The sequence below is a fragment of the Eutrigla gurnardus genome, assembly GCF_963514095.1.
Source record: "Eutrigla gurnardus genome assembly, chromosome: 21".
In the NCBI taxonomy this organism is placed as follows: Eukaryota; Metazoa; Chordata; class Actinopteri; order Perciformes; family Triglidae; genus Eutrigla; species Eutrigla gurnardus.
Window position 1 is genome coordinate 7330593 of NC_139932.1, and position 27187 is coordinate 7357779.

The 27187-nt window shown below is 45.9% G+C and overlaps 2 protein-coding genes and 1 pseudogene across 5 annotated transcripts; 1 reads left to right on the forward strand and 2 right to left on the reverse strand.

Moving 5' to 3' along the window:
- Positions 1–1160: 1160 nt before the first annotated feature.
- On the forward strand, positions 1161–11313 carry cry1a (cryptochrome circadian regulator 1a). 2 transcript variants are annotated; one of them, XM_084038397.1, is made up of 14 exons: positions 1161–2003; positions 7007–7115; positions 7219–7361; positions 7481–7665; positions 7798–7886; positions 7999–8139; positions 8537–8848; positions 8959–9110; positions 9290–9492; positions 9595–9699; positions 9814–9912; positions 10068–10139; positions 10335–10438; positions 10763–11313. In XM_084038397.1, exons 1-13 carry the CDS (start codon positions 1846–1848, stop codon positions 10433–10435), a joined length of 1869 nt encoding a protein of 622 aa, XP_083894523.1. In that variant the 5' UTR covers positions 1161–1845; the 3' UTR covers positions 10436–10438; positions 10763–11313. The 2 variants fall into 2 exon arrangements, with proteins under 2 accessions (XP_083894523.1, XP_083894524.1); XM_084038398.1 differs by having other exon boundaries at positions 10766–11313.
- Positions 11314–11614: 301 nt separating this feature from the next.
- On the reverse strand, positions 11615–14542 carry LOC311031896 (transcription termination factor 2, mitochondrial pseudogene; annotated as a pseudogene). Of its 2 annotated transcripts, none has more exons than XR_014599378.1 (2): positions 14482–14542; positions 11615–13197 (listed from the first exon to the last, which is right to left on the reverse strand). The product of XR_014599378.1 is annotated as a transcription termination factor 2, mitochondrial pseudogene (transcript). The 2 variants fall into 2 exon arrangements; XR_014599379.1 differs by lacking the exon at positions 14482–14542 and adding an exon at positions 14201–14248.
- A 1427-nt stretch (positions 14543–15969) lies between these two features.
- On the reverse strand, positions 15970–20879 carry LOC311032203 (ubiquitin carboxyl-terminal hydrolase 12-like; the record flags this gene model as incomplete). Its single annotated transcript, XM_084038838.1, has 12 exons — positions 15970–16424; positions 16542–16699; positions 16811–16871; positions 16989–17097; positions 17206–17282; positions 17404–17503; positions 17622–17773; positions 17870–17993; positions 18084–18215; positions 18342–18662; positions 18793–19076; positions 20865–20879. 12 exons carry the CDS (start codon positions 20877–20879, stop codon positions 16419–16421), a joined length of 1539 nt encoding a protein of 512 aa, XP_083894964.1. The 3' UTR covers positions 15970–16418.
- Between the last annotated feature and the right edge of the window lie 6308 nt (positions 20880–27187).

The window sequence follows — 27187 nt, forward strand, 5'->3', positions numbered from 1 at the left end:
GCAACTCTTTATTGTCATGTAAGGTTGAATTACAGTAAATTATCATCTGACACAGAAGGTGGGCGTTAGTGGCGTGAAGCTATACTGACACCCTGCGGCCAAAGGAAGATACTACTACAGGCTGCGTTTTAAGTCTTGCATAATTACCAATAAGCTTTTATGTAAGAGAAAGTATGACGCATTTCTTATTTACACATTGAAAAACATAAAATATCAAGAAAATAAAACAGTGCCGTGCATATGAGGACTACTACTTACAACCATTAGAATAAGATAAAGTAGGTATTATGCTTATAACATTTTAGTGCCAACAGTAAGGTGAGTTTGTTTTTAAAGAACATTTTAGAGTACCTTTTCAGCATAACACACACATAGCATCGAGATAATAAAAGAAACAACAATACATTTTAAAAGGACGAAAAGCGTGGTAAGAATAGTCCCGAATTGGACAAACAAAAAAAGTTTTGAGCAACTCAAAGATGGGCGTGAAGGCAGAATTTATCCAAAGTGCAAATCTCGGCTGTGATTCAGGCCCACATTCAGATTTCTGTCTCAAAGTGGGGCAACTTGACCAAAAAGCCGAGCTGGTTTAATATCAAGTGCGTCAGCTACAAGCAGTGCTCTCCGATGACACACACAGACACACACGCACTCAGACGCGTGACCGCCCGCTCATGCCTGACTTCATGTGCTCATCCGGGTTCTTTTACAGTAAACAGCGTAGGCTGTTGGTTTCCACAGTTTTGAGTGTTTTTTTGCTGATACGTTTAAAATCTTACATTTTTACACAAACTATACGACTTCCAGGTGTGTGTGCACATCTTATAATATTTTGTATATTATATTTTTTATTTTTTAATAATCTAAAAAAAATATTAAAAGCAATTCTTTTTTAATATATATATATATATTGGCAGAGCTTAACCATAGCAGGCCACAATTCAGTAACATTACCACCAACATGTAAACTTTCTCTGTAAAAACAGTCTCGCCTCTGTTGGGGGGGAAAGCACGCTGCAGAAACGTGACCAGGGATAATACGCGCTGCGTGTCTGACCAATCACAGAGCTCGCAGCCCTGTACACGTCGTCGCGTGGGCGGGGTCGCGGTTGTAGGTGCGGCGAGGAGCTCGAGCAGCTATTCGTGGACGTTGGAGACGACCGTCGCACACAGCTTCTCACAACATCCGACCGACTGTTGCGGGAGACGGCTCACACGGAACCGACGGGGATTTATCAGAACTCGGCGTTGTTTGAGGTTGAATTTGAAACGACGACTTTTTTGACAATATCGTAGTCGGTTACTGTTTCTTTTTTTTACATAACCAGCTTTCCCGGTAACGTTATTCACGGTGGGTAACAGCCGTTACTTGCAACAACTACCTACGGGCTCGTTAGTCACTCCGCTACGTAACTATTCGCTATTTAATGCTCAGAGTACGCGTGTTAGCACATGCATAATTATACAAGCTTTTTTCATAATTCAGAAAAACAAGTTATACAACGCGAAACGAGGCTACTGCACGTCGGCGAACCGGGTCCTAAAGCCCGCCGAGTTGCTCGTCACATTGCCGCAGAGCGCGCGCTCCCTCGTGCCCAAATGGTTCAGCAGCAGGCGGTTTTAAAATTCTTCGACATTATGGAGAAGGTTCTGTTAGAGCAAGGTTAAGCGCGAGCTTAAATAACATACAAGCGGAAATAGCGTTTCTCCTCCACAAGTTATTTTTCTTTCTCGGGATATATTTATTTTTTTAACAGCGAGTCGGAATAATAGTGGTGTGAGCATACAAGAAGAAGACTTTAAATTCAAAAAGAAAAAAAACAACAGCACTCATCCAGTCGAGTAATGGTCATTAATACGATCCACTGGTTCAGGAAGGGCTTGCGTCTCCACGACAACCCGTCTCTCAAGGAATCTCTGCAGGGCGCGGACACTGTGCGCTGCGTCTACATCCTCGACCCCTGGTTTGCGGGATCTTCCAACGTCGGCATCAACAGGTGGAGGTGAGCATCCAAAACACTTGGAGACACAGCAATGTAAACATTGTAACCATCTGTTTCCTGTCGCAATGTTTGGCACCGCAGTAGCTGACAGGAAGTAAAAATGGAGCAAAGCTGTTGCCCTGGCAACGCAATGGCAATGAAAAGGCCTATACTCACAGTGCTTTGCATACAAGAAGGGGAAACATACAGATAGTTCCTCACTTACCTGTGCACATCTGGATGCTTTGATGTATTTTCATAATATATAAACGCCCTGGCATTCATTACTAGGCATGATGTGAACATATCACCATTATTCTGGCTAAATTATTGCGATTTTCCACATTATCTAAATCATATCACTAACACATAAAGGAATGTGGTTAAGACAGCTTCCTTTAGTCAACGATTTTTTGTGAAAAACTATCTATCTGCAACTCTTTTGATCATAATTAAATAATATGAGTCATTTATTAAACGTGTGTAAAACACTTGCTGCTTCTAACTGCTAAGATGATGGTTTGGCTTTTCTCTGCCATATGTGATAGCAAACTGAATATATTGGAGTTTATAGCTGTTGGACAGATAAAACGAGCAATTCAAGGTTGTCGCCTTGGGCTGTCTGGTTTTAAAGAGTGGCTAAATTGATAACGGCCTTGTGCTAGTTACTAGATTGTGGCAGTGTTGATTATATTTCAGACTTTGCAGAGATGGATCATTCCAATATCCTAAAGTGACCAATGTGTTTGAGAATGCAGTCCTCTGATGGAAATAGGGAAATGTCTGGGACTTAATTAGTCTTCATTTGCCAGAGCTGAGAATACTGTATTAACGAGCTTTGTTTAAAGCTCTTGGCTTTCTTTTTAAGTAATGGAAGCTTGTTCAATCGTGAAGTGTGAACTCTTTGGACAGAAGGCCGAAAATAGAGTTTGGATTGTGAAAACATTTAGCCCAGCTGTTCTCAAATTACACATTTGACGTACACGGCCGCATTCCATTGGTGAAGAGGCAGGGCAATATAATATATAACACTCACATTTTATATAACTGACATTTCCTGAACTCCAGACTGTGTGTGTGTGTGTGTGTGTGTGTGTGTGTGTGTGTGTGTGTTTGTGTGTGTGTGTGTGCTTATATGAGTGCAAGTTAGGGCCACGCCATTTCAGTCTGGTGACACAAATGTATATGAACTTTGCAGCCTCATGTGACTGAGATAAGAGGACCGTTATGGTTAGTGGAGCGTTCGCCAGCCTACAACCTGCCGACTCTATCCTCCATCTTTGAAACCCTGTAACCCCAGCAGGCAGTCTGACCTGACCTTCTGTGTTACACGGAAAGTTTTCCCGCCTAGCACAAGCAGTTGGCATCCTGTGCCCAGCCCGGTCTGTGACCCAGACGTTTCTTCATTCCTATAGCCTGCAGCCTGCTAAGCGCTCCTGTGTGGGAACTGCAGTGTTTTGGCTGGCACATTTACACATGCAGCTGCTGAATGGAAGAGCTCCCGAGGTTTACTGAACAGTGCGTGTCTCGCTCAATAGTTTCCTTTCCTGCTGTGTGGCGCTCTGGTTTGCATTATGGTCCCATGCCGTCACTGGAAGAGTAGGGCAGGCAGCAGCAAAGGCGTGCCTGTTAGGGAGCATCCATGTTGTGCTTCCACCGTTATGCAACCGCAGCCTGAGGTGACGCAGAGCAAACACGCAGATCCCTCAGCATTCACAGAATCATTCCCCCTTATGTCATTTTGTAATGCACATATCAGAAACGAATGGGAAGATTTTATTTGTTCTTACTTCTGCATCACAAAGTGTCACACCAGGAAAAACTAGCGTCTCCCCCTGAAGCCAGTCTTAGTGGGTGTTAATGTTTGATTTGTCCAGAGATTTAGTCTACCCCAGTGACATGAATGGGTTGGATGAAATAAAACAACTTCTGTGAACTGCATTGTAATACAGTTCGACTGTGATTAGCTGTTATATAATTTGGATAGCTTGTGACGGGTTGAGCAGCCTTGTCCTTGGGCTCTATGGGGCATTCCTCAGTGAATGGGGCATGTCGATGCCAGATGACATAACCACACTAACTGCGTCTCTACACATGGCGCAAGTAGGTCAGTGTGTTAGCGGTGAACCTTGCACCCTTCCCGCCTCTTCGACCTACTTTCCCTCTCCTTCTACTGCAAGAGCCCACGACCATCTCTGGTGTGAGGCGCCGCTGTGAGCAGGAATCCCCGGGCAAGGCTGCTTCCATCTGATATCCAAGCGGCCGCTTTATGCTCGGAAATGTTCAGACTGGTCGACAGAGTTGCTGTACGACGGACAGACTGTCGCTTCAAGTGCAGGAAGTTCACGAGGATGTAGCAGTGGAGGACAGCATGGAACATAGACAGACACTGACAGCTGAACATTGCAGCTTTGTTGTTATCTTAATAGCCCGGATGAACACGGATTAAGCTCGGTCAGATGGTGTGTCTTTGCAGCGTCACGTTATGTTTGAGAGCATTTCAGTGGCCTTCGTCAGATGAGACCTTGCTTGTAACTGCATCCAGATGCGATTGTACACAGTGTAACTCTGGGAGAGTGGAACAGAGTGTTCTTGGAAGCAGAACAAAAATGCGTCCATTTAAAGACTCCCCATGAAGAGCTTTCGCTCCGCAGCGCCGCTGTGCTGCTCACATGCAGCAGAAACAACACTGCAATGTGTCAATTCAGTGCTATCATTTACTAATAGTGTCATTATATTGTGAAGAGGTGATCATATTGTGGTTCTTTTATTTTTTTCAAAAGTCTAAATGACCTGAAGAAAATTGTGATTTAAAAACTTAGGATGTCAAATTCGTTTTACATGATGTGTTAAGAATTTTGGCTCATATATTTTTATACTGCTATTTATCCATATTTGACAGGTTTTTTATATTGGGGCTGGGACAACATAACGATACCATGATATACTCAGATATCATCTCATATTTTGGTTATCATAATATGGCATGATAATGCATTCTGTAAACTGCTTCTGAATTCACCAGACTAGCTGTCCCGTTGTTTGTCAATATATACACATCACTGATGATTATTTATTAAGATCTCATTGTTTATATATTTTGTGAAAGCACCAATAGTCAATAGTCAACCCTACAATATAAGATTTTCTCCACATCGCCTCGGCATGGTAACAAGTTTCATCCCCATGTGAACGATGATTTGTGAAAATCATATTCTGAAATAATTGACAAAATAATGACACCTGGCTAAGTGAAATCCTTGTTTTTTTTAATGTACGTTGTCATCACTACCGCATTGCATTGTGCTAACCAACATGTTTGCATACTCAGACATTGTGTGTTGAATGTGTGAATGTCCTTAAATCGTTTAATTATGAATTGCATTATTTGTCCACCAGAGATTATGTGACAAATTCAATATCGGCACATATATTGCTATTGGATTATATAAATTCCCAAATGCTGACAGGATGCTGTTGTGGCAGATATGAATGTTGCTCCACTGACCTTGCCTCACTTCTGGGTCACATCTCATATTATTTTGAAGTTGTGCTTTGGTACACAGCATCACACAAAGGGCCTGGTTACATAACGGTAGCTTGCTGTGTGCGGTCTATCAATGCTGTGACACATGCTGAGTCTTTCAGTCTGGAGTGGCTAAATTGAGTAAAGCCTTAATCCATATTGGTGCGTCCAGCACTCTCTCCACCACCACCCCTCGTATTCTTCATGCCCTGTGCTCCAGCGGCTTTTATGATGAACCTTTACAGAGTAACAACAATATACTCATTTCAATAATAATTACTTTTATGTCACTGAGAGTCGGATTATCACAGCACCCAGCTGATTTCATATCAGTACACGATTACATGCAGGAAGCCTCCACCTACGATTTTGCGTGTCCATGGCAACAGCACGGGAAGCATCATATTATCGCCGCTCCGCCTGCACACATGATGTTTACACTCTGCCTTTCTTATTTTTGGTGAAGATAAAAACAGAAGCACAGCAAAAGCTCTACAATAGAGTAGTGATGAAGCCGAGTTATTACTTTGCTCTGATATTAATACTTATATTTGCTTCCGTCAGGTCAGTGGGTTTGGTTGCTTTATTGTCACTGACGTCACTTGCAGTGATGATTGAACTCATGTGGATACAGGCCAGTTGACTCATCCGTCCACATGATTGAGTCTTAAGTAGGAGTCGAAGATGCATCACTCAGGTTTGTCAGAAGGGACAATAATGTACATTTCTCTACCACGATAGTGAGCTAGACAGCTGTTTCAAGTCAATCATGGCGATATTCATGATTATCCCAATGATGGAAATTCCCAACGATCGATTATGTGAGTGTTTTTTCCCATATCCTCCCGTCCCTAGAAGGGACACCGACAGGAAAGCCAAATTTCAAGATGCTGCTTAAAAGTAACGCTGTCTAAGTAACAGTCGCACATCATTCATTTACGCAAAGTGGAGGTCAAATTGTACTATTTTGGGAGGAATTCAGGATTACAAAGAGGAAAGTAAATAAAAAATAGTTACATTTCATGTTGTTGTGCTGCTGTTTTCAAGCCATGAACTCTGCAGAGATAATGAGAGGGGTGAATGTTGTAGGCAGTTGTTTTTCACTGGAGATAATAGTGATATGGCATGAAGAGATATCTTTCAGGATGTGCTAATTCAACAGAACAATGCTGGGACACGCAGTGTCCCTATAGAGAACCCCCTGGTGTGTCAGCAGCAGCTGCTTTAATGGATTTGTTTCTGTAATAGTTCACTTGTTATCTAACCATCACGTCTACCAGAAACTATTCACGGTGGCTGTTTGTCCTCCTGCGTTCCCCGACGTTATCCTGGTTTCACACAGCTGCTCTTCTCATGTTGTTGAACCTTCAGCTTCTGTTGACACTTTTACATCCCTTGTCAGGACATTTATCAAAATGTGTTGTGCTCCAGAGTGAGTAAACATGGACGCTTGTGGTTTTACTCACTTCTTCTCTTCTTCATCCCTGTCGTCCTCCAGGTTCTTACTGCAGAGTCTCGAGGACTTGGACGCCAGCCTCCGTAAGCTCAACTCTCGACTGTTTGTGATCCGGGGCCAACCCACCGATGTCTTTCCCAGACTTTTCAAGGTGAGCGATTTAACCGCGACGCTAAAGCCGGAGGGCGACATGTGGTGTAAACCCGACTTCATTCAAATCTCAAGCTAACTTTTGCGAACTCCCTGTTCTTCAGGAATGGAATATTTCTCGTTTGTCCTACGAATACGACTCCGAGCCCTTCGGGAAAGAACGAGATGCAGCTATTAAGAAACTGGCCTGTGAGGCAGGAGTGGAGGTGACGGTTCGCATCTCACACACACTCTATGACCTGGACAAGTAAGTCAGCTTCTCACTGCTTTAAAGCAATTTAAATTACATTATTATTATTATGATGGTGATTATCATTCTTATTATTTAGGTATTTGACTCTGTATGTTCTCATTTCCTTCCTGCAGGATCATAGAGTTAAATGGGGGTCAGTCCCCTCTCACCTACAAGCGGTTCCAGACCCTTATCAGTCGTATGGATCCAGTGGAGATGCCTGTAGAGTCCATCACGGCTGACATCATGGGGAAATGCAGTACGCCGCTGTCCGAAGACCACGATGACAAGTTTGGCGTCCCCTCCTTGGAGGAGCTGGGTGAGTGAGGCCTCAGAAACGGGAAGCTTTTGGTCCTCATCAGCTCCCTCCCATCGTCATCTCAGCTCCCACGTTCGATTTCTAATTTAAAATGAGCATTAATGTGATTTTTCCTTTATGCCGTCCCTGCAGGTTTTGATACTGAAGGTCTGTCCACAGCTGTGTGGCCGGGCGGAGAGACCGAAGCCCTCACGCGACTTGAGAGGCATTTGGAGAGAAAGGTCAGTCTAATCCAAACGACCTTCTGTCTTGTCGTTTAAAAGAAAAACAATCATATTAAGTTCCTGCTCATGTGTGATTGTGTGACTGATCATGTGACTGTGTTTCCATCAGGCGTGGGTGGCCAACTTTGAGCGTCCCAGAATGAACGCCAACTCGCTGCTCGCCAGCCCGACAGGCCTCAGCCCGTACCTGCGCTTCGGCTGCCTCTCCTGTCGCCTCTTCTACTTCAAACTCACCGACCTCTACAAGAAGGTAAGTCCCGAAACACCTCTGAACTTGTGAATGGCATCGAACTACCGGCTGAATTACTGGATCAGCCCCAAACAGTGAAAGTAGACTTATTTCATTTATTAATTTAAGGATTTGCTGAATCCTGCCTCTTCTGGCATACTGCCGTTTTAGTCAGTTATCTGCAGCAGGTTGTGAGGGTGATCATAGTGTGTTTATAGCACCATCTAGTGGTTCCCTATTTATTCTGTAATGAGGTCAATTGTCCACTGCACTCTTGCTCCCTCTGGAGGCGAGATGTCATACATTCATACTCGACTGCAGATTTTTATAGTCAGTAATTAAAAGTGTTATTGAGGAAAATGTTACGTAACTGAAACCGAAATAACAAGCGTGCTTCCACTTCTCCAACCCCACCAAGGTGAAGAAGAACAGCTCGCCACCACTCTCACTCTACGGTCAGCTGCTGTGGCGCGAGTTCTTCTACACGGCGGCCACCAACAACCCCTGCTTCGACAAGATGGAGAGCAACCCCATCTGCGTTCAGATCCCGTGGGACCGCAACCCCGAGGCGCTGGCCAAGTGGGCGGAGGGCCGGACCGGCTTCCCCTGGATCGACGCCATCATGACGCAGCTGAGGCAGGAGGGCTGGATCCACCACCTGGCCAGACACGCCGTGGCCTGTTTCCTGACCAGAGGAGACCTGTGGATTGGCTGGGAGGAGGGCATGAAGGTAGACCATGTTGTCGTTGTTTCATATACATTTTTAGGTCTACATGTCAGTATTCAGATTTATTAGAAACACATCCTGGTGTTCCTCGGCTAATATGAGAGTGTTTTCAGGTGTTTGAGGAGCTGCTGCTGGATGCAGACTGGAGTGTGAATGCAGGCAGCTGGATGTGGCTCTCCTGCAGCTCTTTCTTCCAGCAGTTCTTCCACTGCTACTGCCCTGTGGGCTTTGGACGACGAACGGACCCCAACGGAGATTACATACGGTATGCTGATACAACCGCAACACACGTGGGGATGTTTTAACCGCATGGTGTGCCGGGATGCTATAATTGTGGCTCAATTGACGTACAATGCTGATGGATACTGATCATTGAAATCACGCCTGCAACAATACATTACACCTTCTTACGAGCTCACGAAACCTTTTCATCTCTTCACTCAGGCGCTACCTGCCCGTTCTGAGAGGGTTTCCCGCCAAGTACATCTACGACCCCTGGAATGCTCCAGAGTGTGTGCAGAAGGCAGCCAAATGTGTTATTGGAGTGCATTACCCAAAACCAATGGTGAAACATGCAGAGGCCAGTCGTCTCAACATTGAGCGCATGAAACAGATCTACCAGCAGCTCTCCTGTTACAGAGGCCTCGGTAAGGACACAACACTGAGGATGGACGGGTTCTCAAGTCTCTTTTTTGATATCTGCTCGAGTTAAAGTTTCTGTTGTTTACCTGCTGACTGTCTGTCCTCAGGCCTCTTGGCTTCAGTCCCGTCCACCGTGCACGGTAACGGCGAGACGTCCTCAGACGGGATGGGATTCCCCGCTGAGGCTCCACACAGCGCTGCAGCTCCGTCTGGTAAGTGTCATCATACCTGCAGGAGGGCTGGCCTCCTCAGAACTTCCTCCAGCTTCCCTGGAGGTGAAGTTGTGTCTGTGAAGAAAACCTAAATGTGTTGTCTTGTTTCTCCAGGCTTTCAGGTGCCGGCTCACTCCCAGGCTGACTGGCAAAGTGGTGTCAGGATGTACATGCAGGGCGATCCACAAACCAGCATCAGCACACAGCAGCAAGGTGGGGGCCGCCGCCACAGACACATTTCATATGTCCCAATGCCTTTTGCTCATGTTCCCCTTCATACCACAATCGTTTTCCTTTATTTCTCTCCCTTGTGTCGTCATGCAGTACTCAATAACAGTCGGATAATCCTTTAATTGTTTTACTTCCAGGTTACGCCGGCTCCAGTACCAGTATGATTTGTTACACCCAAGGCCCACAGCAGATTCCTGCAATTCACAAAGGTGAGAACTGACGTGCTTTTATGCCCAAACTGGTGCAAAGATCTTCTGTGTCTTTTGATTAGATAAATCCTCCATGACAGCAGCCTTGTATCATGCTTTATGGCCTGATAGCTTCATCCTAAACTCTTCTTTAGTAGTTGGTGGCAGCGGTATTTTCAGCGAGGCGTTCTTGACCGTGCTGTCTGTTTTTAACAGGACCTGATCACCATTGCATTACTCAGTCCAGTGGCAAGCGGCACAGTGAGGATTCTGGGAATGGCAAAGGCTCTAAAGTCCAGAGACAAAGTTCCCACTAGAAGGTCAGTCGAGCTGAAACGCATTTCAAGAGTCTCTCGGAGGTGAAAAAAATAAATACATTTGGGGCACATATTGTGCACGATGATGCACGAGACGGGGATGTGATCTAAAAGGGTTAAAAACTTCAGCTTGACTTTAATTCAAACTCAACTTAAAAGGAACAAAAGCAGACCTTAAATGGAAAACTTTGGGATCCAAAGGAATTTTATGAAAAAGAAGATATGAAGAAGATCTAATACTACATATGATATCTTAAATGGCTGATTTAATGATATATGATACAAGTTTTGTATTCTATGTCTCATTGTCCCTCCTGTCTCCTTTAGCAGCGTCTGCAGACGGACCGTGCACACAGCCAACACAAAACGGACCTTAAGGCTTACGTATTTCTGGGACGCCACACAATGTTGCATGGACACGACTTCAAGAGGAAGCATCATTGAGCACACACACACACACGCACACACGCACACACAGCCATTTCTCAAGTGATGGGACTGTACATTCGAATGTGGACTTCATGACCCAGCCAGTGGTGACATCACTGGAGCGGCTGTTACACTGTGCTCATCTTCGGATTAATATTGCCGGGACAAAAAGTCCTTGTGTATATAACGAATTTGATAATTTCACATACAACTTTGTACATATTTGAATATTGTATGTGTTTTATCTCTTTGTGTAGCCATAGACCTATTGATATATTTTTGATATGAAATCATTGTGGATGGATTTTATTTTATTTTTTTCTTCTTTTGAACAATTTCCAATAAAAAGGAAAACATTTGTGGGCCGTCCATTAAAAAAACCCTGATGAATCCCGTATCTAATACAGATGCCTGTCCTGTTTCCAAACATTCTCCTTCATCAGGAGACATCAACATCAGTATTACGTCAACCATCAAGTTGCTGCCCTTGTCGATTGTTATTGAGTAAAGGTGACAGGATGATGGTGCCCCCCCCCCCCTCCTGTATAATCCCTGATGAATGTACCTCTTGAGGGAACAGTTCCACTTGTGTCTTGTTCCTTCAATTAAAACTGGATTAAATATACAAACAGTTTCAGTCTGTTCTTTTAATCTGTAGTTTTGAAAAATGTTTAAATAAAATATAGTTCAGATGAAATAAGCCTGATAGTTGCTCCTGTTTTACTCCAATGAAACTTTGATCATGATACAGCATGAATCAATAATGCCATTGCACTGTTGATGGTCTGAACACATCGGGGTACGTACAGAGTCCGAGCTGAAGGTTGACCCTTCACACAGAGATGACACTTCCGAATGAAATATAGAACCTTAATACACATGTAGACATGGCGTTTATTGCTCATCTTGTTCAGAAACAATCATTTTGTTAATTGCAGTAGTAAATCTTTTTTTACAAGGGTGGAGGGCAAAGAATGGCACTCATTTCCATCCTCACCACACGAGACGAAGGCAACAGGCTGAAGTTTCATAATACAGTTCTCAATACTTCAAGTACTTTATTGCTGGTTTGGTATTTAAAAATGCCTCCCATATTTATGTGTCCTGACGTTGTGAACCCCTTCCCAAAATCTGGCCCCCACCACCATCAACAACCCTCCCTGTAAAACAGCACAACATCTGACAATCACTCCTCGGCCGATCTGAGGGGAGCTACAGGGTTGAAGAGCGGCCGCTGCTGCCTGAGGTGCAGCTTGCTGCAACTGGTCTCGAAGTCCTTCTTAGTTCCCACGATAACGTCCAGGCTGCCAGAGGACACGTCGTACCCGTAGGACGCCAGCTTCTGGATCCGATAGAGCACGATCTGCGTGGTGAGCTCCAGGACGTTTGGAGATTCCTTCACCTGCTCCATGCTCACCCCGACGTCCATCAGTCCCTGGAACCGCCCCACCAGCGTGGGCAGGGAGTAGTACAGGATGGCCGGGCAGAGGGTCACTGTGTGCTTGAGTTCGTCCTTGGAGCAGGCGAGAGCCCCCTCGATGTAGGTCAGCGCTTGCTGCATGGCCTCTGGCTGCAGCTCTGCAATGGATGCTCTGAGGCTAGAGACCAGTCTGAGCAGCTCCCCTGTGGTGAAGCCCTGCTCCCTCAGAAAGCCCAGGCTGTCCCGCCAGGCTTCGGCCGGCCGCAGCAGGATGTACGGGTTCTGGCTCAGGAGCTTCTGCAGCCAGACGCGCAGGTTGCCCTCGTCGCCGCCCAGGTCCAGGTAGGTCTCCCTCAGGGTGTGGATGACCTCCTTGTTCAGCTCCACGGGCCGACTGAAGCTCTGCGGCGCGCTGGCCATCAGTTTGCCGATGATCCTGTTGCTGAGGCGGAGACTCTGGAGGTACAGGATGTTGGCCCGCTGGTTGCTATGGTGACTCAGCGCGAAGAAAGAAGCCGGGAACTTTTCAATGATGCTCATCAGTTGGCGCTTGTTGGGGCACACAGACACCCAAAGGTCTCGCTGGGCGGCCACGTCCTCCGGCCGACACAGCACAGCCTCGGGGTGAGTCTCCAGGATGCGGGCGATCACCGGTGCGTCCGCACCCATCTCCTTCAACAGGTCAGCCGTTTCCGACACATACGCGGAGCTCTCGGACAGAACCCAGCCCTTGAACTTGCGTACCTTTCGGATGTCCACCGACAGCTGGTAGAGGGAGTTCACCGTGAGCTGGTTCTCTGGTCTTTTGCCGGGAGAAGCCACCGTGGAGGCGGAGGCGTATGGAGGCCTGAGGAGCGTCATCCTCTGGCAGTAGGAGCACAGGGAGGCGGTGGTGACACGAAGCATAGTGGCTCTGCATGGGGAAGGACAAAGTACATGGCACCCCGACCTTTGAATAAAGAGTCGTTACTGCAGCGACTCCCAAACATTTTGTCTTGTGATTCACTAAACAAGCAGCGGCTTGTTATGATGCCTCATCACAGGTTTATCAGCTACTATTTACAACGACCAACCTGCAACTAACAATTCATTACTTTCATTGCTAATTAATATGCCGTTATTTTCTGGAGTCACTGATTCTTTGTTGAAATGCCAATCACAATTTCCTTTAACATGTTCTGATTACTGTCCAAAAAGTCCAAATGCCCAGACATAGGCTACTTTATTTAATAGATGACTAAAAAGAAAATTGCATTAAATTTTCATTGAAGAGGCTTTAAAAAAATAAAATAAATAAAGATCTATAATTTCACAAGAAAAAAATCAAAAGGTATTTAAAAAGTTAGTATTGTTAGAATTGGCTCTTTGTTCACTTTAGATTTGTACTTTTTCACTGAACTCATATAAATCCCTGGTTGTGCTCATTAAATCAGTCTGACATGTTAACCTGATAAGCAGGAACCTGTTGAATCTTCAAGGCCCTCTTTGTTCTGACAGTTAGGGTTACTAGAATAGACACGCCTCAAGGACAACACCCATACATGTTTGATATTACATTTCTATAAGTTCATGTCAGAGATAACTGAAATTTCAACCTCTGTACGGGGCAGACCCATCCCAAGAAGATAAAGATCCTGCAGGAGCTCTGCCATTCCGAGCCCAGACCTGCTATACTTTACCTGTGACCTGAATAAATTAATTTAATAGTATGAAGTATGTTTGTCTTTATCTCATGGAGGCTGCGAACAACTGCATTACAGGATCCTTATACTGTAATATGAAAGTAACTCAGAACTTGGCTCAGCTTAAAGTAAAACTAATCAAATTTAGGACCAAATTATCTGCAGAGCCACAAACATGCTCCTCCAACTTTATTTACATTAAAGTTATAAAAACGTCAAGGTGAACTGGCCCACGTGCGTGCTGTCACGAGCCTTCACACAACCGTGCAACTGCCAGGATGTATTTGCTTAAATGCATCACCAATGAATCTGGTTTCCATTGGCCGGAACAAACAGAGAGAACACGGTGTCCTCCTCACGTCCACATGCGATGCTGCGTGTTTTTTTGCGCGTGTTTCACAGCGGGGACTACGTTGAGCCGCGCGCGCACAACTACACATATAAACATGAAATAGAAGAAAACAGGCAGAATGTGTTGTTGATTTAAAAATGAATAATAAAAGAGGTCATGTTACCAGCTCACGAGCCCTGCAGCCGGACTCCGCTCGTCGACGTCACACGCCCACTGCTCCGCTTTCATAACAGGAGAGGAGGAGGGGGCGGAGTCACGGAGCGAACAAGAAGCACATGCGAGGCATGTGAGGAGGGCGGTGCTAAGCAGTCAAACCCCGCCCAACGTACCGTTTACAGCCACCACCACATGTATCAATAACATAACGATCTTGAAAATAGCGTACAATCCTTTACAGTGTTTTTTTTTTCTCCCTATGATAATATCCGTCATGACCTTGAGTTGTGTTTAGTTTACTTCCGGTTTTATTTTGAAATTCCCTGTCTCTTGTGTCCCGTGTTTTGAATGACTTCATGTCTTTGAGGGGTTTTGGTATAACTTTCCAGTTACTGGAGATAATCCACAGACTTGCTGGGAGCAGTTTCACGGAGCAATTCTTTTTCTGTCATAAAGCGCAGCCAACTCTGTCGTCTTGAGGGGCTGCTGTAAGTGTTGTGAGCCACCAGATGTCGCTGTTTGAAGCCTCAGAGCTTCAAAAGGCTCCATATCTGCCCACCACTAGAGAAAAGGGAGATTGTTGCAGCTTCCGGATAATACCACTAGAGGGCGGTCGCTTCTGGATTACTTTTGGCTCCTCTTCACCCAACTTCAGTGGTTCTCATAGATTAGATGTCAGATGGCGTTGTTGTATATGTTCTTAGAATAAGATTATATTCAAGAACCTTTCAGTTTATTACTGATGAATAATTAAATAAAAAACCATTGTTTTGCTATGAGCAGCACATTAAGAACAGAAAAGGCTTGTGAGCTCAAAGCAGCTTTGGACAAACAGCAGTCATTTTCCACAAATCCTTTCAAACCATCGCAGCAAACACCTTGTTTAAAGACCAGAAAAACCTCAAAGATCATCACTGCCCTCTCGGTTCTGTAGCTGAGGGCAAACACTGTTGCCAGAAGAGAGTCGGCCAGGTCCAAGACCTGAACCGAACAGCTAAACCATGACCTGAGGACATGCTAGTGGTTCAGTATCCAGTGTGACGCAGCTCATGGTGCTTGTTAGAACCTTAATAGTATCCGTGTCTGGATTCTTAAATATAACGGCCTAGTTCTTGTTTCTCAGTGAGTTTGTGTTTTTTTTCTTGGTTGGTCTCAGAACCTTTACAGGGCTCAGAGTTTTGTAGAGAAAACAAAAAAGGTCAAACTTTATTCTTGACTTTCTGTTTCATGATCCGTTGTTAGTGAGAATATATATTCAGATGGCAGCTGTGTGCCAACACGCCCTCTATCATTCGGTCAAACACACTCATTGATCATTGGATTAATAAACACAATCACATTTCTTCAGTACATTTAATTTATACTGTCATATCACAATAAATGACACTGTGTCCCAACATCACCCAGGAGCAAGCGTTACAACGCGACAGTGGCGAGAAAAAACTGCCTTAAAGCTTTCAGGCAGAAATCTCGAGCAGACCAGACTCCTGGGTTCCATCTGCATTTGGTGTTGGTAGAAATATGAACAGTAGTCATTTTACAGTGGTCGTCCATGGTGGCAGGCACAGCCACGTTTAGATGGATCCGTCTCCAAATGTCCCCGTAGACCAGACAGCAGTCAATGTTGAGCAGCATCACAGTGGAGGTGGAGCCACAATCCGGTTCTTCCCTCTTGAGTCCAGGTAGCAGTCGGCGTCGGTCAGGACCTCGAACCCTGCAAGACAAGAAAACCCAGACAGACTCCCAGGGGGATTAGTTAGTAACAGGTTTTTTTTTGATGGTCACACATGTTTTTGATGGGGAAACCGGAGCACCCGGCGAAAACCCAAACAAGCATGGAGAAAACATGCAAACTCCATAACCAGCACGCATCCATCCAGGGAATCCTCAGGTCCAGACGTCCCGGGATCCGGAGCTGCAGGTCCTGGGCTGCAGGTCCGGCTTCTAGTCCTGAAAAGTAGAAACATGTGTGAGCAGGTTTTTCATCGATGCTTTGTTGCTCATTTATGTTTCTGTGAGTCTTCAAACAGAAACATGTTGAGCACACAGACGGAGCTGCTGTCTTACCTCTTTCACGTAAAACAGCAGGTACGCTGAGCGCTGCCGCTGTGCACAGACCGAGTGTCCGGTTGTCTTGGTAACCCGCTCGTCATTGTAGGTGAGCCAGGCGTCCATCTTGTCAGCTGGACCCTTGTCTCTGTGGACGCCGTCACAGAAGAAGTGGCCTGAGAGGATGGGAACACGTTTGTTAATGGTGCGTAGGAAGAAGAAGTGGGTCGTGACCTTGAGAGCGACCTTGAAAGTCGACTCATTATCAAACGCAGCCAGACACTTACCAGACTGAGCTGAGGAGCCCTGATGGCTGACGATGCTCACCAGGGAGTAGCGAGCCGTCTCCTAGAGAAGGACACAGTTACCAACAGTGAGCTTTACATGCAGACATGTTGGATTTGACAGCAATCTTTGTGCTACAATCCCTTTAGTTGCATTTTCTTCACTGAACATCATCTTTACCTGATCAGACTTCAGCCTCAGCACCCTCGAGAGGACAACGGGGGAGTCCACCTTCTCCAGCCGGAGTGACGGGGTGAACCTGAACCTCTGCAGCTGCAGGATCAGCACACTGTGGACAGAACGAGGTGGAGGAGGGAAGAGGGTCAGACCACATGTTGGCAGAGAGACAGGAGGAGGTGACGCCCGACTGTACTGTGATGACGGGTGATGTACTCACTTTGGCAGCGTGGAGAAGGAGCCCTGCTGGGTCGACTTGTCGGAGCCACAACTGCAGCGATAGTCCAGCTGGTTCTCCTGCGAGGGACAGGACAGGAAGAGGCGGGTTTACTTTAAAGCTTAAAGCTTTGTCAAACAAATTCACAACATTTGGTGTTTGGGGTTAAAATCACAGTAAACTCAGAGTAAAGCTGCTTACTTTGAGATACTCCTGCAGACACCGTCTCACTGAGGATCCAGGAACCAGGTCCAGGGACAGGTTGAGGTAATCCTCCGACCTCACAGATTTTATTTTGCATCTGCAGGATGAAGGGACATCACATTGTTAGGATTTCACACTTCCTTTCTACCACGACTGTACATAGTTCACCTCTCTCCATCCTCAGTAGGAAAGTGTGTGTGGTTGTGTTTTCATACCCGTTGCAGGTCCTGGTGCTCAACATCTGGAAGGCGATGTGAGCGTTAACAGGGCAGGTGTATCTGAGGCCCATATTGACTGCAGCCTCCTCCAAGTCCACGGATAAAGACTTGAAGTGATCCAGCACAGACGTCAGGAACTCGTGAGCGTCCTGAACACAAACATACAGAAGAGAAGGTTTTAGAAGGTGGGACCTTCTACAAAAAGTACTTCAGAGCTGTGTGTTGTAAATAAAAAGCGTACGTACTTTCTGACCGTTGTCAGCAAACTCTGAGTTGAACCCAGCAACGGTGGATTTAAAGGAAGACAGGACGTGTCTTTTCTCTCCCTTGTTGGTGTTGAGCTGACAGAGTCCGAGTTCAGTGAAATCCCTGCAAAGACAGAAAGACCAAAGATGAGATGTACTTAGCTTAGCTTTGTGCCTTCATGTTGAGCTGTGAGGTTAGAAGCTGCTGCTGTACCTGAAGAGGGCGGCTCTGGGCTGACGACTCCACACCTGCTCCTGATTGTGGATCTCCTGGACCACACATCTCAGGGTCAGGAGGGCCTGCAGGGCGGAGTTCATGTAGCAGGTCTGAGCCAAGTTGGGGAAACTGAAACACAACAAGAACCAGGAGAAAAGTCAGACTGGAGATGTTTGGTTTCTGGGTTTCTATAAATAAACCTGGAAGAACAAAATAGGATCATTCAGTGTTATGAGTCTCTTTACAAGTGCTTACCCAAGGCAGACTGGCTCTGCTCTGTGGAAGGGTTGTCTGCTGGTTGAGGGGAAACATTTCCTCAAACCATTCCCACCAACACCTCCTGTCTGGAACTCTGGGGTCTCAGGTGGAGGACTATCCTTTGCTGCATCCGTCTCAGCTGGAGCGTTCGCCTTCTTCTTCTCCTTCTTCCAGCAGAAAAAGAAGAGACACCTACGCCACAGAGGTACCTTCTTCTCCTTCTTTCCTGCTTCATTTGCTGCTGGACCTGCAGCTTCAGTGGGGTGTGAAGCCTCCTGGACGCCCGCGTCTTTCTCGGCCTCTTCTGCAGTGTGGACACTAGTGATGAAAGAAAACACGGATGGTTATTCTACTGTTTGGTCACAACGACGAGGTTAAGGCAGGTAGACAACATAACAGGAGCATTAATATAATGTGTTCAATCAAACAGTAAATCAGCATCTCTTACTCATTTCCAGTGGCACAGGACGGCACATCTGTGTCTTGGACCACATCTTCTTCTCCAGCAGCCGGCTGTTTGGTCTGGATGATGCCTGCACCAGTTTGCTGAGAGCTTACTGTTGTAATCTTCAGCTCTGACGGACCGACCTTGTTACAGCGCCGACGCCACCAGTGCGTCTTCTTGGCTTTTCCCTTCGGCACTGAGACTCTGGAGGCAGAGGTGAGGCTGTCTGTAACCACAGACTGGGGTTTTCTGTCCTCCTGCACATTGGAGCCGTCTCCACAGTTTTTCTGTTTAAACCAAATAAAACCACACGATTAAATATGACAGACACATAATCATCAGCTTCACATTCAAATATCAACAACATATCAACGAAATATTAAGAAATGAACTGAATTTGAAGATTTGGCAAACTCCAGTGTCAAGCCTCCCAAAGCACAGAGTCAAACTGCTTTTAGACGACTAGCAGTGTTGGGAAAGTTCACTTTCTACATGAACTAGTTCAAAGTTCAGTTCACAAATTTAAAATGAACTTGTTCAGTTCATAGTTCATAATTTAAACTAAGTCCACACTTCCAAAAATGAACTAGTTCATAGTTCTTTTATTTCAATATGCTGCTGCAAGCTATTATTTGTCAAAGTTATTGCCACAGCCTATATAGAACCACAGACAACAATTATTTCATCAGTTTTAACACTGAAACTATGCGTCAGTTATTATAAAAATTATAAAAAGAAAAACAGGAAAGCTTCACTTCAATGTGCCGTTTCCGGTTTGCTGTTGATGTGATTGAAGTGCGGATTTTATTTATTTATTTATTTTTATTATTATTATTTTATTTCCACGCTTCCCATTCATTGTCTCCGTGCCGTGAAATGCCTTCGCATCGCGGCGCCGCCTCCCGCAAGCTCTCTGCTGTTTTTATTTGGTTTTGATGACGTATGCGGCGCTGCGATACTGGCGGCTGGTGTTGCCAGATTGGGTGTTTTTTGCGCTACATATTAAGGCCTGTTTACGGTGTGTTTTAGCCTGGTTTTTGCCTGCAATGCTCTGTACAAATCTGGCAACCCATTGAACGGAGTTAAAGTGAGAGAGCGTGCCATTCAGACACCAGGATGAACGCGTTCACAGTAACGTTCATCAGCAGAAATACAGTACGTTCAGTTCACGTTCACCCAAAATATGAACAAGTTCATGAACTATCGTTCAATGAACGCGTTCAGGCACAACACTGACGACTAGATCGTGTTCATACCTGTTGTTTGCTTTGACAACACGAAAACATCTTCTCACTTATTGAGATTCATCAGAATAAGCAGAATAATATGATGTTTTCTGTCAATATCTGGAGAGCAACTCTCTGGACTGGCTGTGGTCTCCGAGGTCCGGTTGTCAATGTCAACAAAGACGAATGTTCTGAATATAGAATGTTAGAGATTGTGATGTCACCTGTGACATCACAAGCATCAACGCCCTGCATGTTCCGTATTAGATTCAAATATATACATAATACATACTATGAATGGTTGTCAAAACACTTATGAGATAATATCCAAACAATCAATCCATACACATGTAGACCACTGTGAGTTTCCCTAAAGCACTGAGTTATTGACGGTGGCTCCTCGAGGCGCTGGTTTCTAAGAAAAGCTGATTTTACTTTGGGACGTTACAACGCTCTGAAGTTATTAGAAATGTTTAGATCACACGAGTCAGAAATCCAAAGCCACAAAATACTAAAATAGTGATAATATTAGTGTAGCCTGATGGTGACAGACCAGGTTTAAACAGAATATGGCTAATGTTGACAACACACAAGGAAGCAGCAGAACGGCGACCTCACTGAATCGGCTCCATCTGGGTTCTGGTGCCAAACTTTGAACAGCTTCCATAACTGGAGGTCAACTTCACAGCTAACTCTCATCCTCACCTTTGCTCTGGATTGTTCTTCCTTGTTGCACCAATCGTCTCTCCCGCTCTTTTTGTCTTCTCCCTTTATCCGGGGTCACCGTCCATCAACTCCAAGCTCCGCCCTCTCCGTTCCAGCCGGCCGCCATCTTGGCGTCAAACTCACCTGCCGTCGCTTCATTCGGATCCCTGTACCGTTCACTGTGCTTGACTGAAACCGACTAGAACATGTTCAATTTAAGGTTTTGGATGCAGTGAATTATTAACGAGAATGCTGACAATAAACATAAAGAACTGATGTCATTATATCCTACAAGTCTTCTGAATTTTGCTTTTCCTTCACTTTCATCATGTTCTTTGGCCATTATCCATCCATCCATCATTTACCGCTTATCCTGTATTTGGGGTCGCGGGGGGCCAATCTCATTGGGCACCCTGGACAGGACGCCAGTCTATCACAGTGCCAACACATATAGAGACAGACAACCATTCATGCTCACATTCACACCTACGGGCAATTTAGAGCCACCAATTAACCTATCCCCATCCTGCATGTCTTTGGACTGTGGGAGGAAGCCGGAGAACCCGGAGAGAACCCACGCTTAAACAGGGAGAACATGCAAACTCCACACAGAAGGAACCCGGGGGCGACCCGGGGATCGAACCCAGGACCCTCTTGCTGTGAGGTGAGAGTGCTACCCACTACACCACCGTGCAGCCTCAAAAGGATCCAGTGCAGTCAAATAACAGTTATGTACAAGTTTGAACTAGATATGCAGATATAGATTCACACTTTTATTGGTTTTTAATGACATAACCCAGCAAATCAGAAATCATATCATGTTAAACCCATACACTGCGACCTTAATCCCAGAGGCCTGCTTGATTTCTTCTCATCCACTTTTCTGAATCTCTACACAACAGCCCCCTCTAGTGTCGGTGACATAAACAACACTAGTGTGACGTCATTGTCAGGCAAGGTTGTATAATCGACCAGCTGCTGTCGAGCACAAATCGTGGGCAGAGCATTAATTACAGGCTGACTGTTCACACCATACTACACACACTCACTGCACCTTGTTGTCATCAAACCTGGTTTGTTTTTTTATGCTTGTGGTGAGTCACACCACAGAGGTCACGTGGTCCAGCTCTGCGTGGGGCTGACGAGCTCCGGGTCAGGGTGTAGGGATGGGGACATGGCATGGGAAAAAGGATGTGGGGAGCTTTTTGGAAATCAAATATCAAACCGTAGTCGTCCCCAAGAGACGGAGTCTTTGATCCGACCACAATGTTGGACAACGTTGATCTGAACAAACTAGACCCTGCAGTCCCTGAGAGTGAGGCTTTCTCAAGACTCACCATGGACGTGCAGTCGACAAACAAATCTAGTCTTAGCTGCCTCAAACGGACCGATGTGAGGGTGAGATAATGTACCAGGCGTCTCGACCTCGAGTGCACACGCCGACACTGGAGAGTCGGCTTCGAGGCACAGCGTTACCCTTAAAGGAGGGAAGCAGCAGGACCAGGCCCGGATCAAGGCAGGACTGAAGACAGATAGCATCTTGAGAATCTGTATACAGTAGCGTGAGTCATGTGTGCAGTGCCTACCTATGCCTGACATTTACTACAGCGAGACTGGTGTTTATAGTGCCGGCCACGGGTGAAGAGGCACCTGGCTTCTTTTATTGTCAGAGGGAATGTGTACTCCCCTCGGGGCCACTGCCTGGACTCCACATTTCAAACCGCAGCGGTGTGTGAGAGCATGGATTTAAACGTTTATGTTAGATGCTCGGGACATTTACCTCCTTTTTTTTTTTTTTTACAGTACAGGCCTATAAATATTTTGAAAATAAAGCTTTTAACTTTTAAAAAGTAAATTCCATTTTCGGCCTCTTGGGGGCAGTGGAACAAGACACAACACCTGCAGGTATCACCTTATCAAGTTGTTTTGGTGAACATGTTATGGCTGACTAATCATCAAGCAGAGGCAGAGCAAGTCCAAAATTCACTCTTCTTGTTGTCCTCAAATGCTAAAGAGACGGGTGATTATTCTCTATTGGTCCGTCAGTCTAATGTATCCCCTTCACACGACAGTCATAACAGGAGGATGATAAAAGGTCTGTGTCGGAATGACTGATGACATACAGTAGGTGTTTGGACCTTTTCCTCTAATGCTCTTGTAGGGACAAATGGAGCTCGCTCCATTGAAGAGCCATTATGTGAAGGACCTAGTCCGGAGCCCAATCGGCTCTTTTCTACACAACGCTCTCTTTTCATTGCTCTTCCCCCCTTTTTCAGCTCATGCGTGGTAATTGTGAGGAGTTTATTAGCCAGCAGATAAATGTGAGGGATGTGGCTATAGACCGACGGTGCCAGTATCTACAACAGAGTCCGGCAGACAGAGGATGCACTGTGTGGGGACCGCTGGCTGGATGATAAGCCTTCAGATAAACCTGTGTTTGTGTTCAGGGTCACAAGGCCCCCCCCCCTCGTCTACATAGGAAACATGTTAAGGACGCTGAATGGTCCCTGATTTCCTGCTCCCTGCTAAAGCATACAATCCTTTTTGTGTTGCTTACTGTCAAGTTCATCTAACAGTGTCCAGGCCTCTCAAGCAGTTTGAAGTTAAACGCTCGCAGATTTCTGCTTTGCAGCTTCTGCGGACGACTGAAAAGAACCCCAACACAATCACATAATAGGTAACATGTTCTTAAAAGAGCCGAGGCGCTTCAATCCCACATTTTCTGGAGCGCCGGACACGGTGCTTCGGTGCTTTAGAAGAGCTGCAGAGCTTACAGGAGGAGGAGAGTCTGCAGTCATCCAGTGAAAGAGCTGGCAATAAATAAAGACCACACCATATATGTGCATTTCCTCTCCACGGAAATGGAAACACATCACCTGGAGGCGCGACCTTTCGACCTTGTCTTGTCACAGAACCGTGAGCATGAGACAACACTCAGATTTACAGGGGAGGAGATGCCGTGGCTCGCTTGACCATAATAGGCCTGGCAGTGGCTGAAAAAGTGTTGGCGGTTAATTGAAGTTTCCCTGAGCAGAAGGAGAAGATCTGCTAAACCCCGGTAGGCGGAGAGGCCGAGAGGGGCGCAAAAGGTTTTGTGAGGTATACAGAAGTGCAGTCGCCGCGGCAACAGGGGGGAAAACTCCTTCGGGGCTCATGAGGCAGAAAAGTGTCCTGTCTGAGAAGGAGCTGTGAGGACCGTGAATCCGCAGGTCGATGTGATTCTTACCTTTTATATCCTTGTGCGGCGATCCACGGAAAGCTCTCTCTGTCTCACCATTTTCCTGTGAAATGCTCAAAATGCTTTTCAATAATCAAATGAAACAGGAAAATAATGTACTCACAAAACAACATCATTTCATGCTGTACACGTTTATTTATTTTGTGGTGTTTTTCCGTTTTTCAAGCCTCTTTCTAGGAAGCAACAGTCCCGAGGTGGCGGACCAAAGTGCCACAGAAAAAGGGGGGTTTCCCTAAATTGCCTGGCATACAGTAACCCCTGGATGTGAGAGCTACCAAAATGGCTTCCACACCCCCCAACCTTTTTTTCGCCTGTCGCTCTGCTATGGCAGCAGTAAATATTGACGTCTGCCTGAGTGGGTGACAGCTCATACCACTAAAATGTAGCCCGGTATTGAACCCTGGTTTGGACTTGAGCCCCTTCCATTAATTTGGCTATTTCAGCGCTCATTTACCACATACCAATGGGCCTCGCAGCTGTCCCATGCTCTGTCAACTTCCATCTAGCCTTGGAGTTGGGGCCACGGGATAATGCAGGAGTGAGCGGGCTCAGCGGCGCTGTGGACACATTGTCTCTACTCCCAGAATGCAATGCTCAGCCCAGACAAAAAAGATATCGGACTTCTTCCCTCTAGGTGTCATGAAAAACATCACGAGGTCATAAGAAGTCAGGAAAAGTCTGGTTGCCGTGGTTATCGGACTGACTTAGGCCTACAGTAGGCTGCGTAATTATGATAATACACAGTATAATACACATTCAACATCTGAAGAAAAAATGAATTGGCGGTAGTGTGTGAGTCGATGATGCTTTAACGGCGCTCTGCAAATTCAGCAGGTTTAAACCTTTTTTTTTTGTCCAATGCAAAGATCTCACTGACACATGGACCATTTGTGTCGTGTGTGACAGTGTGGAGTAAATCCTGACCTTTTCTTTGTGTCTAACGCTTAAGTCAACACTTAAAGCATGCTGATTTGGTCTGATTTAAAACCATCATTCAGGATCCTAATTCCTCATGTTTCATGAAATATAAAAACAGGCCTTTATTCAACGTCTCTGGCTACATTTGAACTAAATGAGTTGTAACGTGCTATCGCGTTTGGTTTAAGAAAACACAATTATTCCACACATCTCGCTCTTAAAGCCTCATTATGCGTTTGGTATTGTTGACAGAGCTGAGTTGAGGGCCGAGCTGAAACGCTGAATTCGTGAAGCTGATCTGGCAGTTGAGCGGAGCCAAGCTTGCCAACATAACAGCCCTTCATTCGCCATTTGTCTTCGCTGTCACACACGCACCGGTACTTCCCCTCGATCAATCTCACTCACACACACACACACACACACATGCGCGCGCGCTCGCCCACACAATCTGCTTCATCAGCCTCCTTCTTCACTTGTTCCATCTCGCTCCTGGTCTCCCCCCCTACTTATGTCTTTCCCTCCCCCGTCTCACCCGTTGTGTGTGTGTGTCTGTGTTGCGGGGGTTCATACGGGAGTTCACGGACGGGGCAGTGGCATCGGGGTGAGAACGGGGCCATGTGGGGGCCGATGGACATCGGCAGTGCAAAGCCAGAGAAGGTCACCGCTGCAGCAAAGCCTTTCTTTATTCCTTAATTTTTATCCTTTTTTTTCCATCCCCCTCTTCCCCCTCTTCTCTGTCTATCTGATGGACTCTGGAATATTGAGCCCCTGACAACATCTGGGAATACAATGATGAATACGTTTGCTGCCAGCAACTAGCATCCCCTCATTTCTCTCCCTGTATTTGCTTGTGCCTGCACTCATATTAAAACGTCTAAAAGATGATGAAGTGTGACCTTGACAACATGATAAGTACATGTTACAACTTGTGGGCCATTTCTCTGAAAAAAGCGCTCATAACAAATGGCCGTCGCGCCGTGCCGCCGTCTTGTGTTTCGTGTCGTTTGTCTTCACTGTCGCAGACTTGATTGTTGCTAAGAAGTGTGTTTTTAAAGTATATTCTATCCATATTGTGTTTCCCGGTGTGTCTATACGTCTGTGCTCAGTCACTCTGTGTTCCAGGCTCCCAGGGGGAGAGGAGACAGGGCTGGGAAGCTCTGATGGGAAAGTGGGCCAGCGCTCTCAGCCCTCCACTGGAGAGCTCCTTAAAAGGCCTGGAGAGATGATGTCGTGGACTCCCCCCCCCCCCCCCCCCCACCACCTTATGCTTTTTTTCTCTCCCCTCATACAGCAGCGGAGAAGCCCGGCAGCAGGAGCAGAGCCAGGCTTTGGCCAAACTCATCATGCACATCTGAGAAACACACGACACTGATGACTTCATTGAGCTGAAATAAGGCTTCCATCCATCAGAAGCTGGAAAGGCTTGTTATGAGAGATAGGGTTTCCCAGATAGGGAATTAGTCTGCCTGGTTGTATTATTTTCTCTTTCACTAAAAATTGCAGAACTGCAGCAAAGTTCCCTTTATTGGGAAACAAAAGCAGAAATGAAGAGGAAATGCAATATCACGACAGCGACGAGAGATACAGAAGTAGTCTTTTGCAAATTGCGTTTGGCTGAGAGCGAAACCTTTTTATTTAGACACTTGCTGCACGCATCGGTGGGACCTGCTACATCCTGGTACTCTGACCAATCAGAATCTCCCAAACACATTGAATAGCGGATGTCTTCACACGCAGCTGTTGGCGGTTTCAGCAAGCCCGACTAATTTTTTCCATCACAGCCTCTGCGATAGGGGTCAACAACCACTTCATGTACACAATGCACGAAAGTCCAAAACAGATGCCCCCTTTAACCCCACACCCAATCAGTTTGGAGCCTTTGCGGGGGCATTTCCCAGGTGAGCTTGGGGCGCTGGAGTTAGATGCATCGGGCGTGTGTGGGCGGGCTCTTCAGTCTCTCCTCACAAGGCTCCAATCTACGAGCCATCTGCTGTTATCTGGGGAATGTTCTCCGCACACTTCATGGACATATATGTACCAGGGCTTTGACATCTTTGCTATTATTAGCGCCGGCCCGCCACTGGAGGTTGTTATGATGATGTCACACAGGCTTTCAAAATAAATCGGATTGTTTATCTTGGGTTACACTTCCTGCCTGCTTTTCATGTTGTGTTTGTTTGTGTATTTTCATCTGTCAAGCTGGATTTTTTTTTGTTTTTTTGTGATGCGTCTGGGACTGGTTTTGCCTGACGCACATCTTTATCTCTATGTTTTTGTATGCTATTCTCACAATCTAATCTGAGCTTCACAA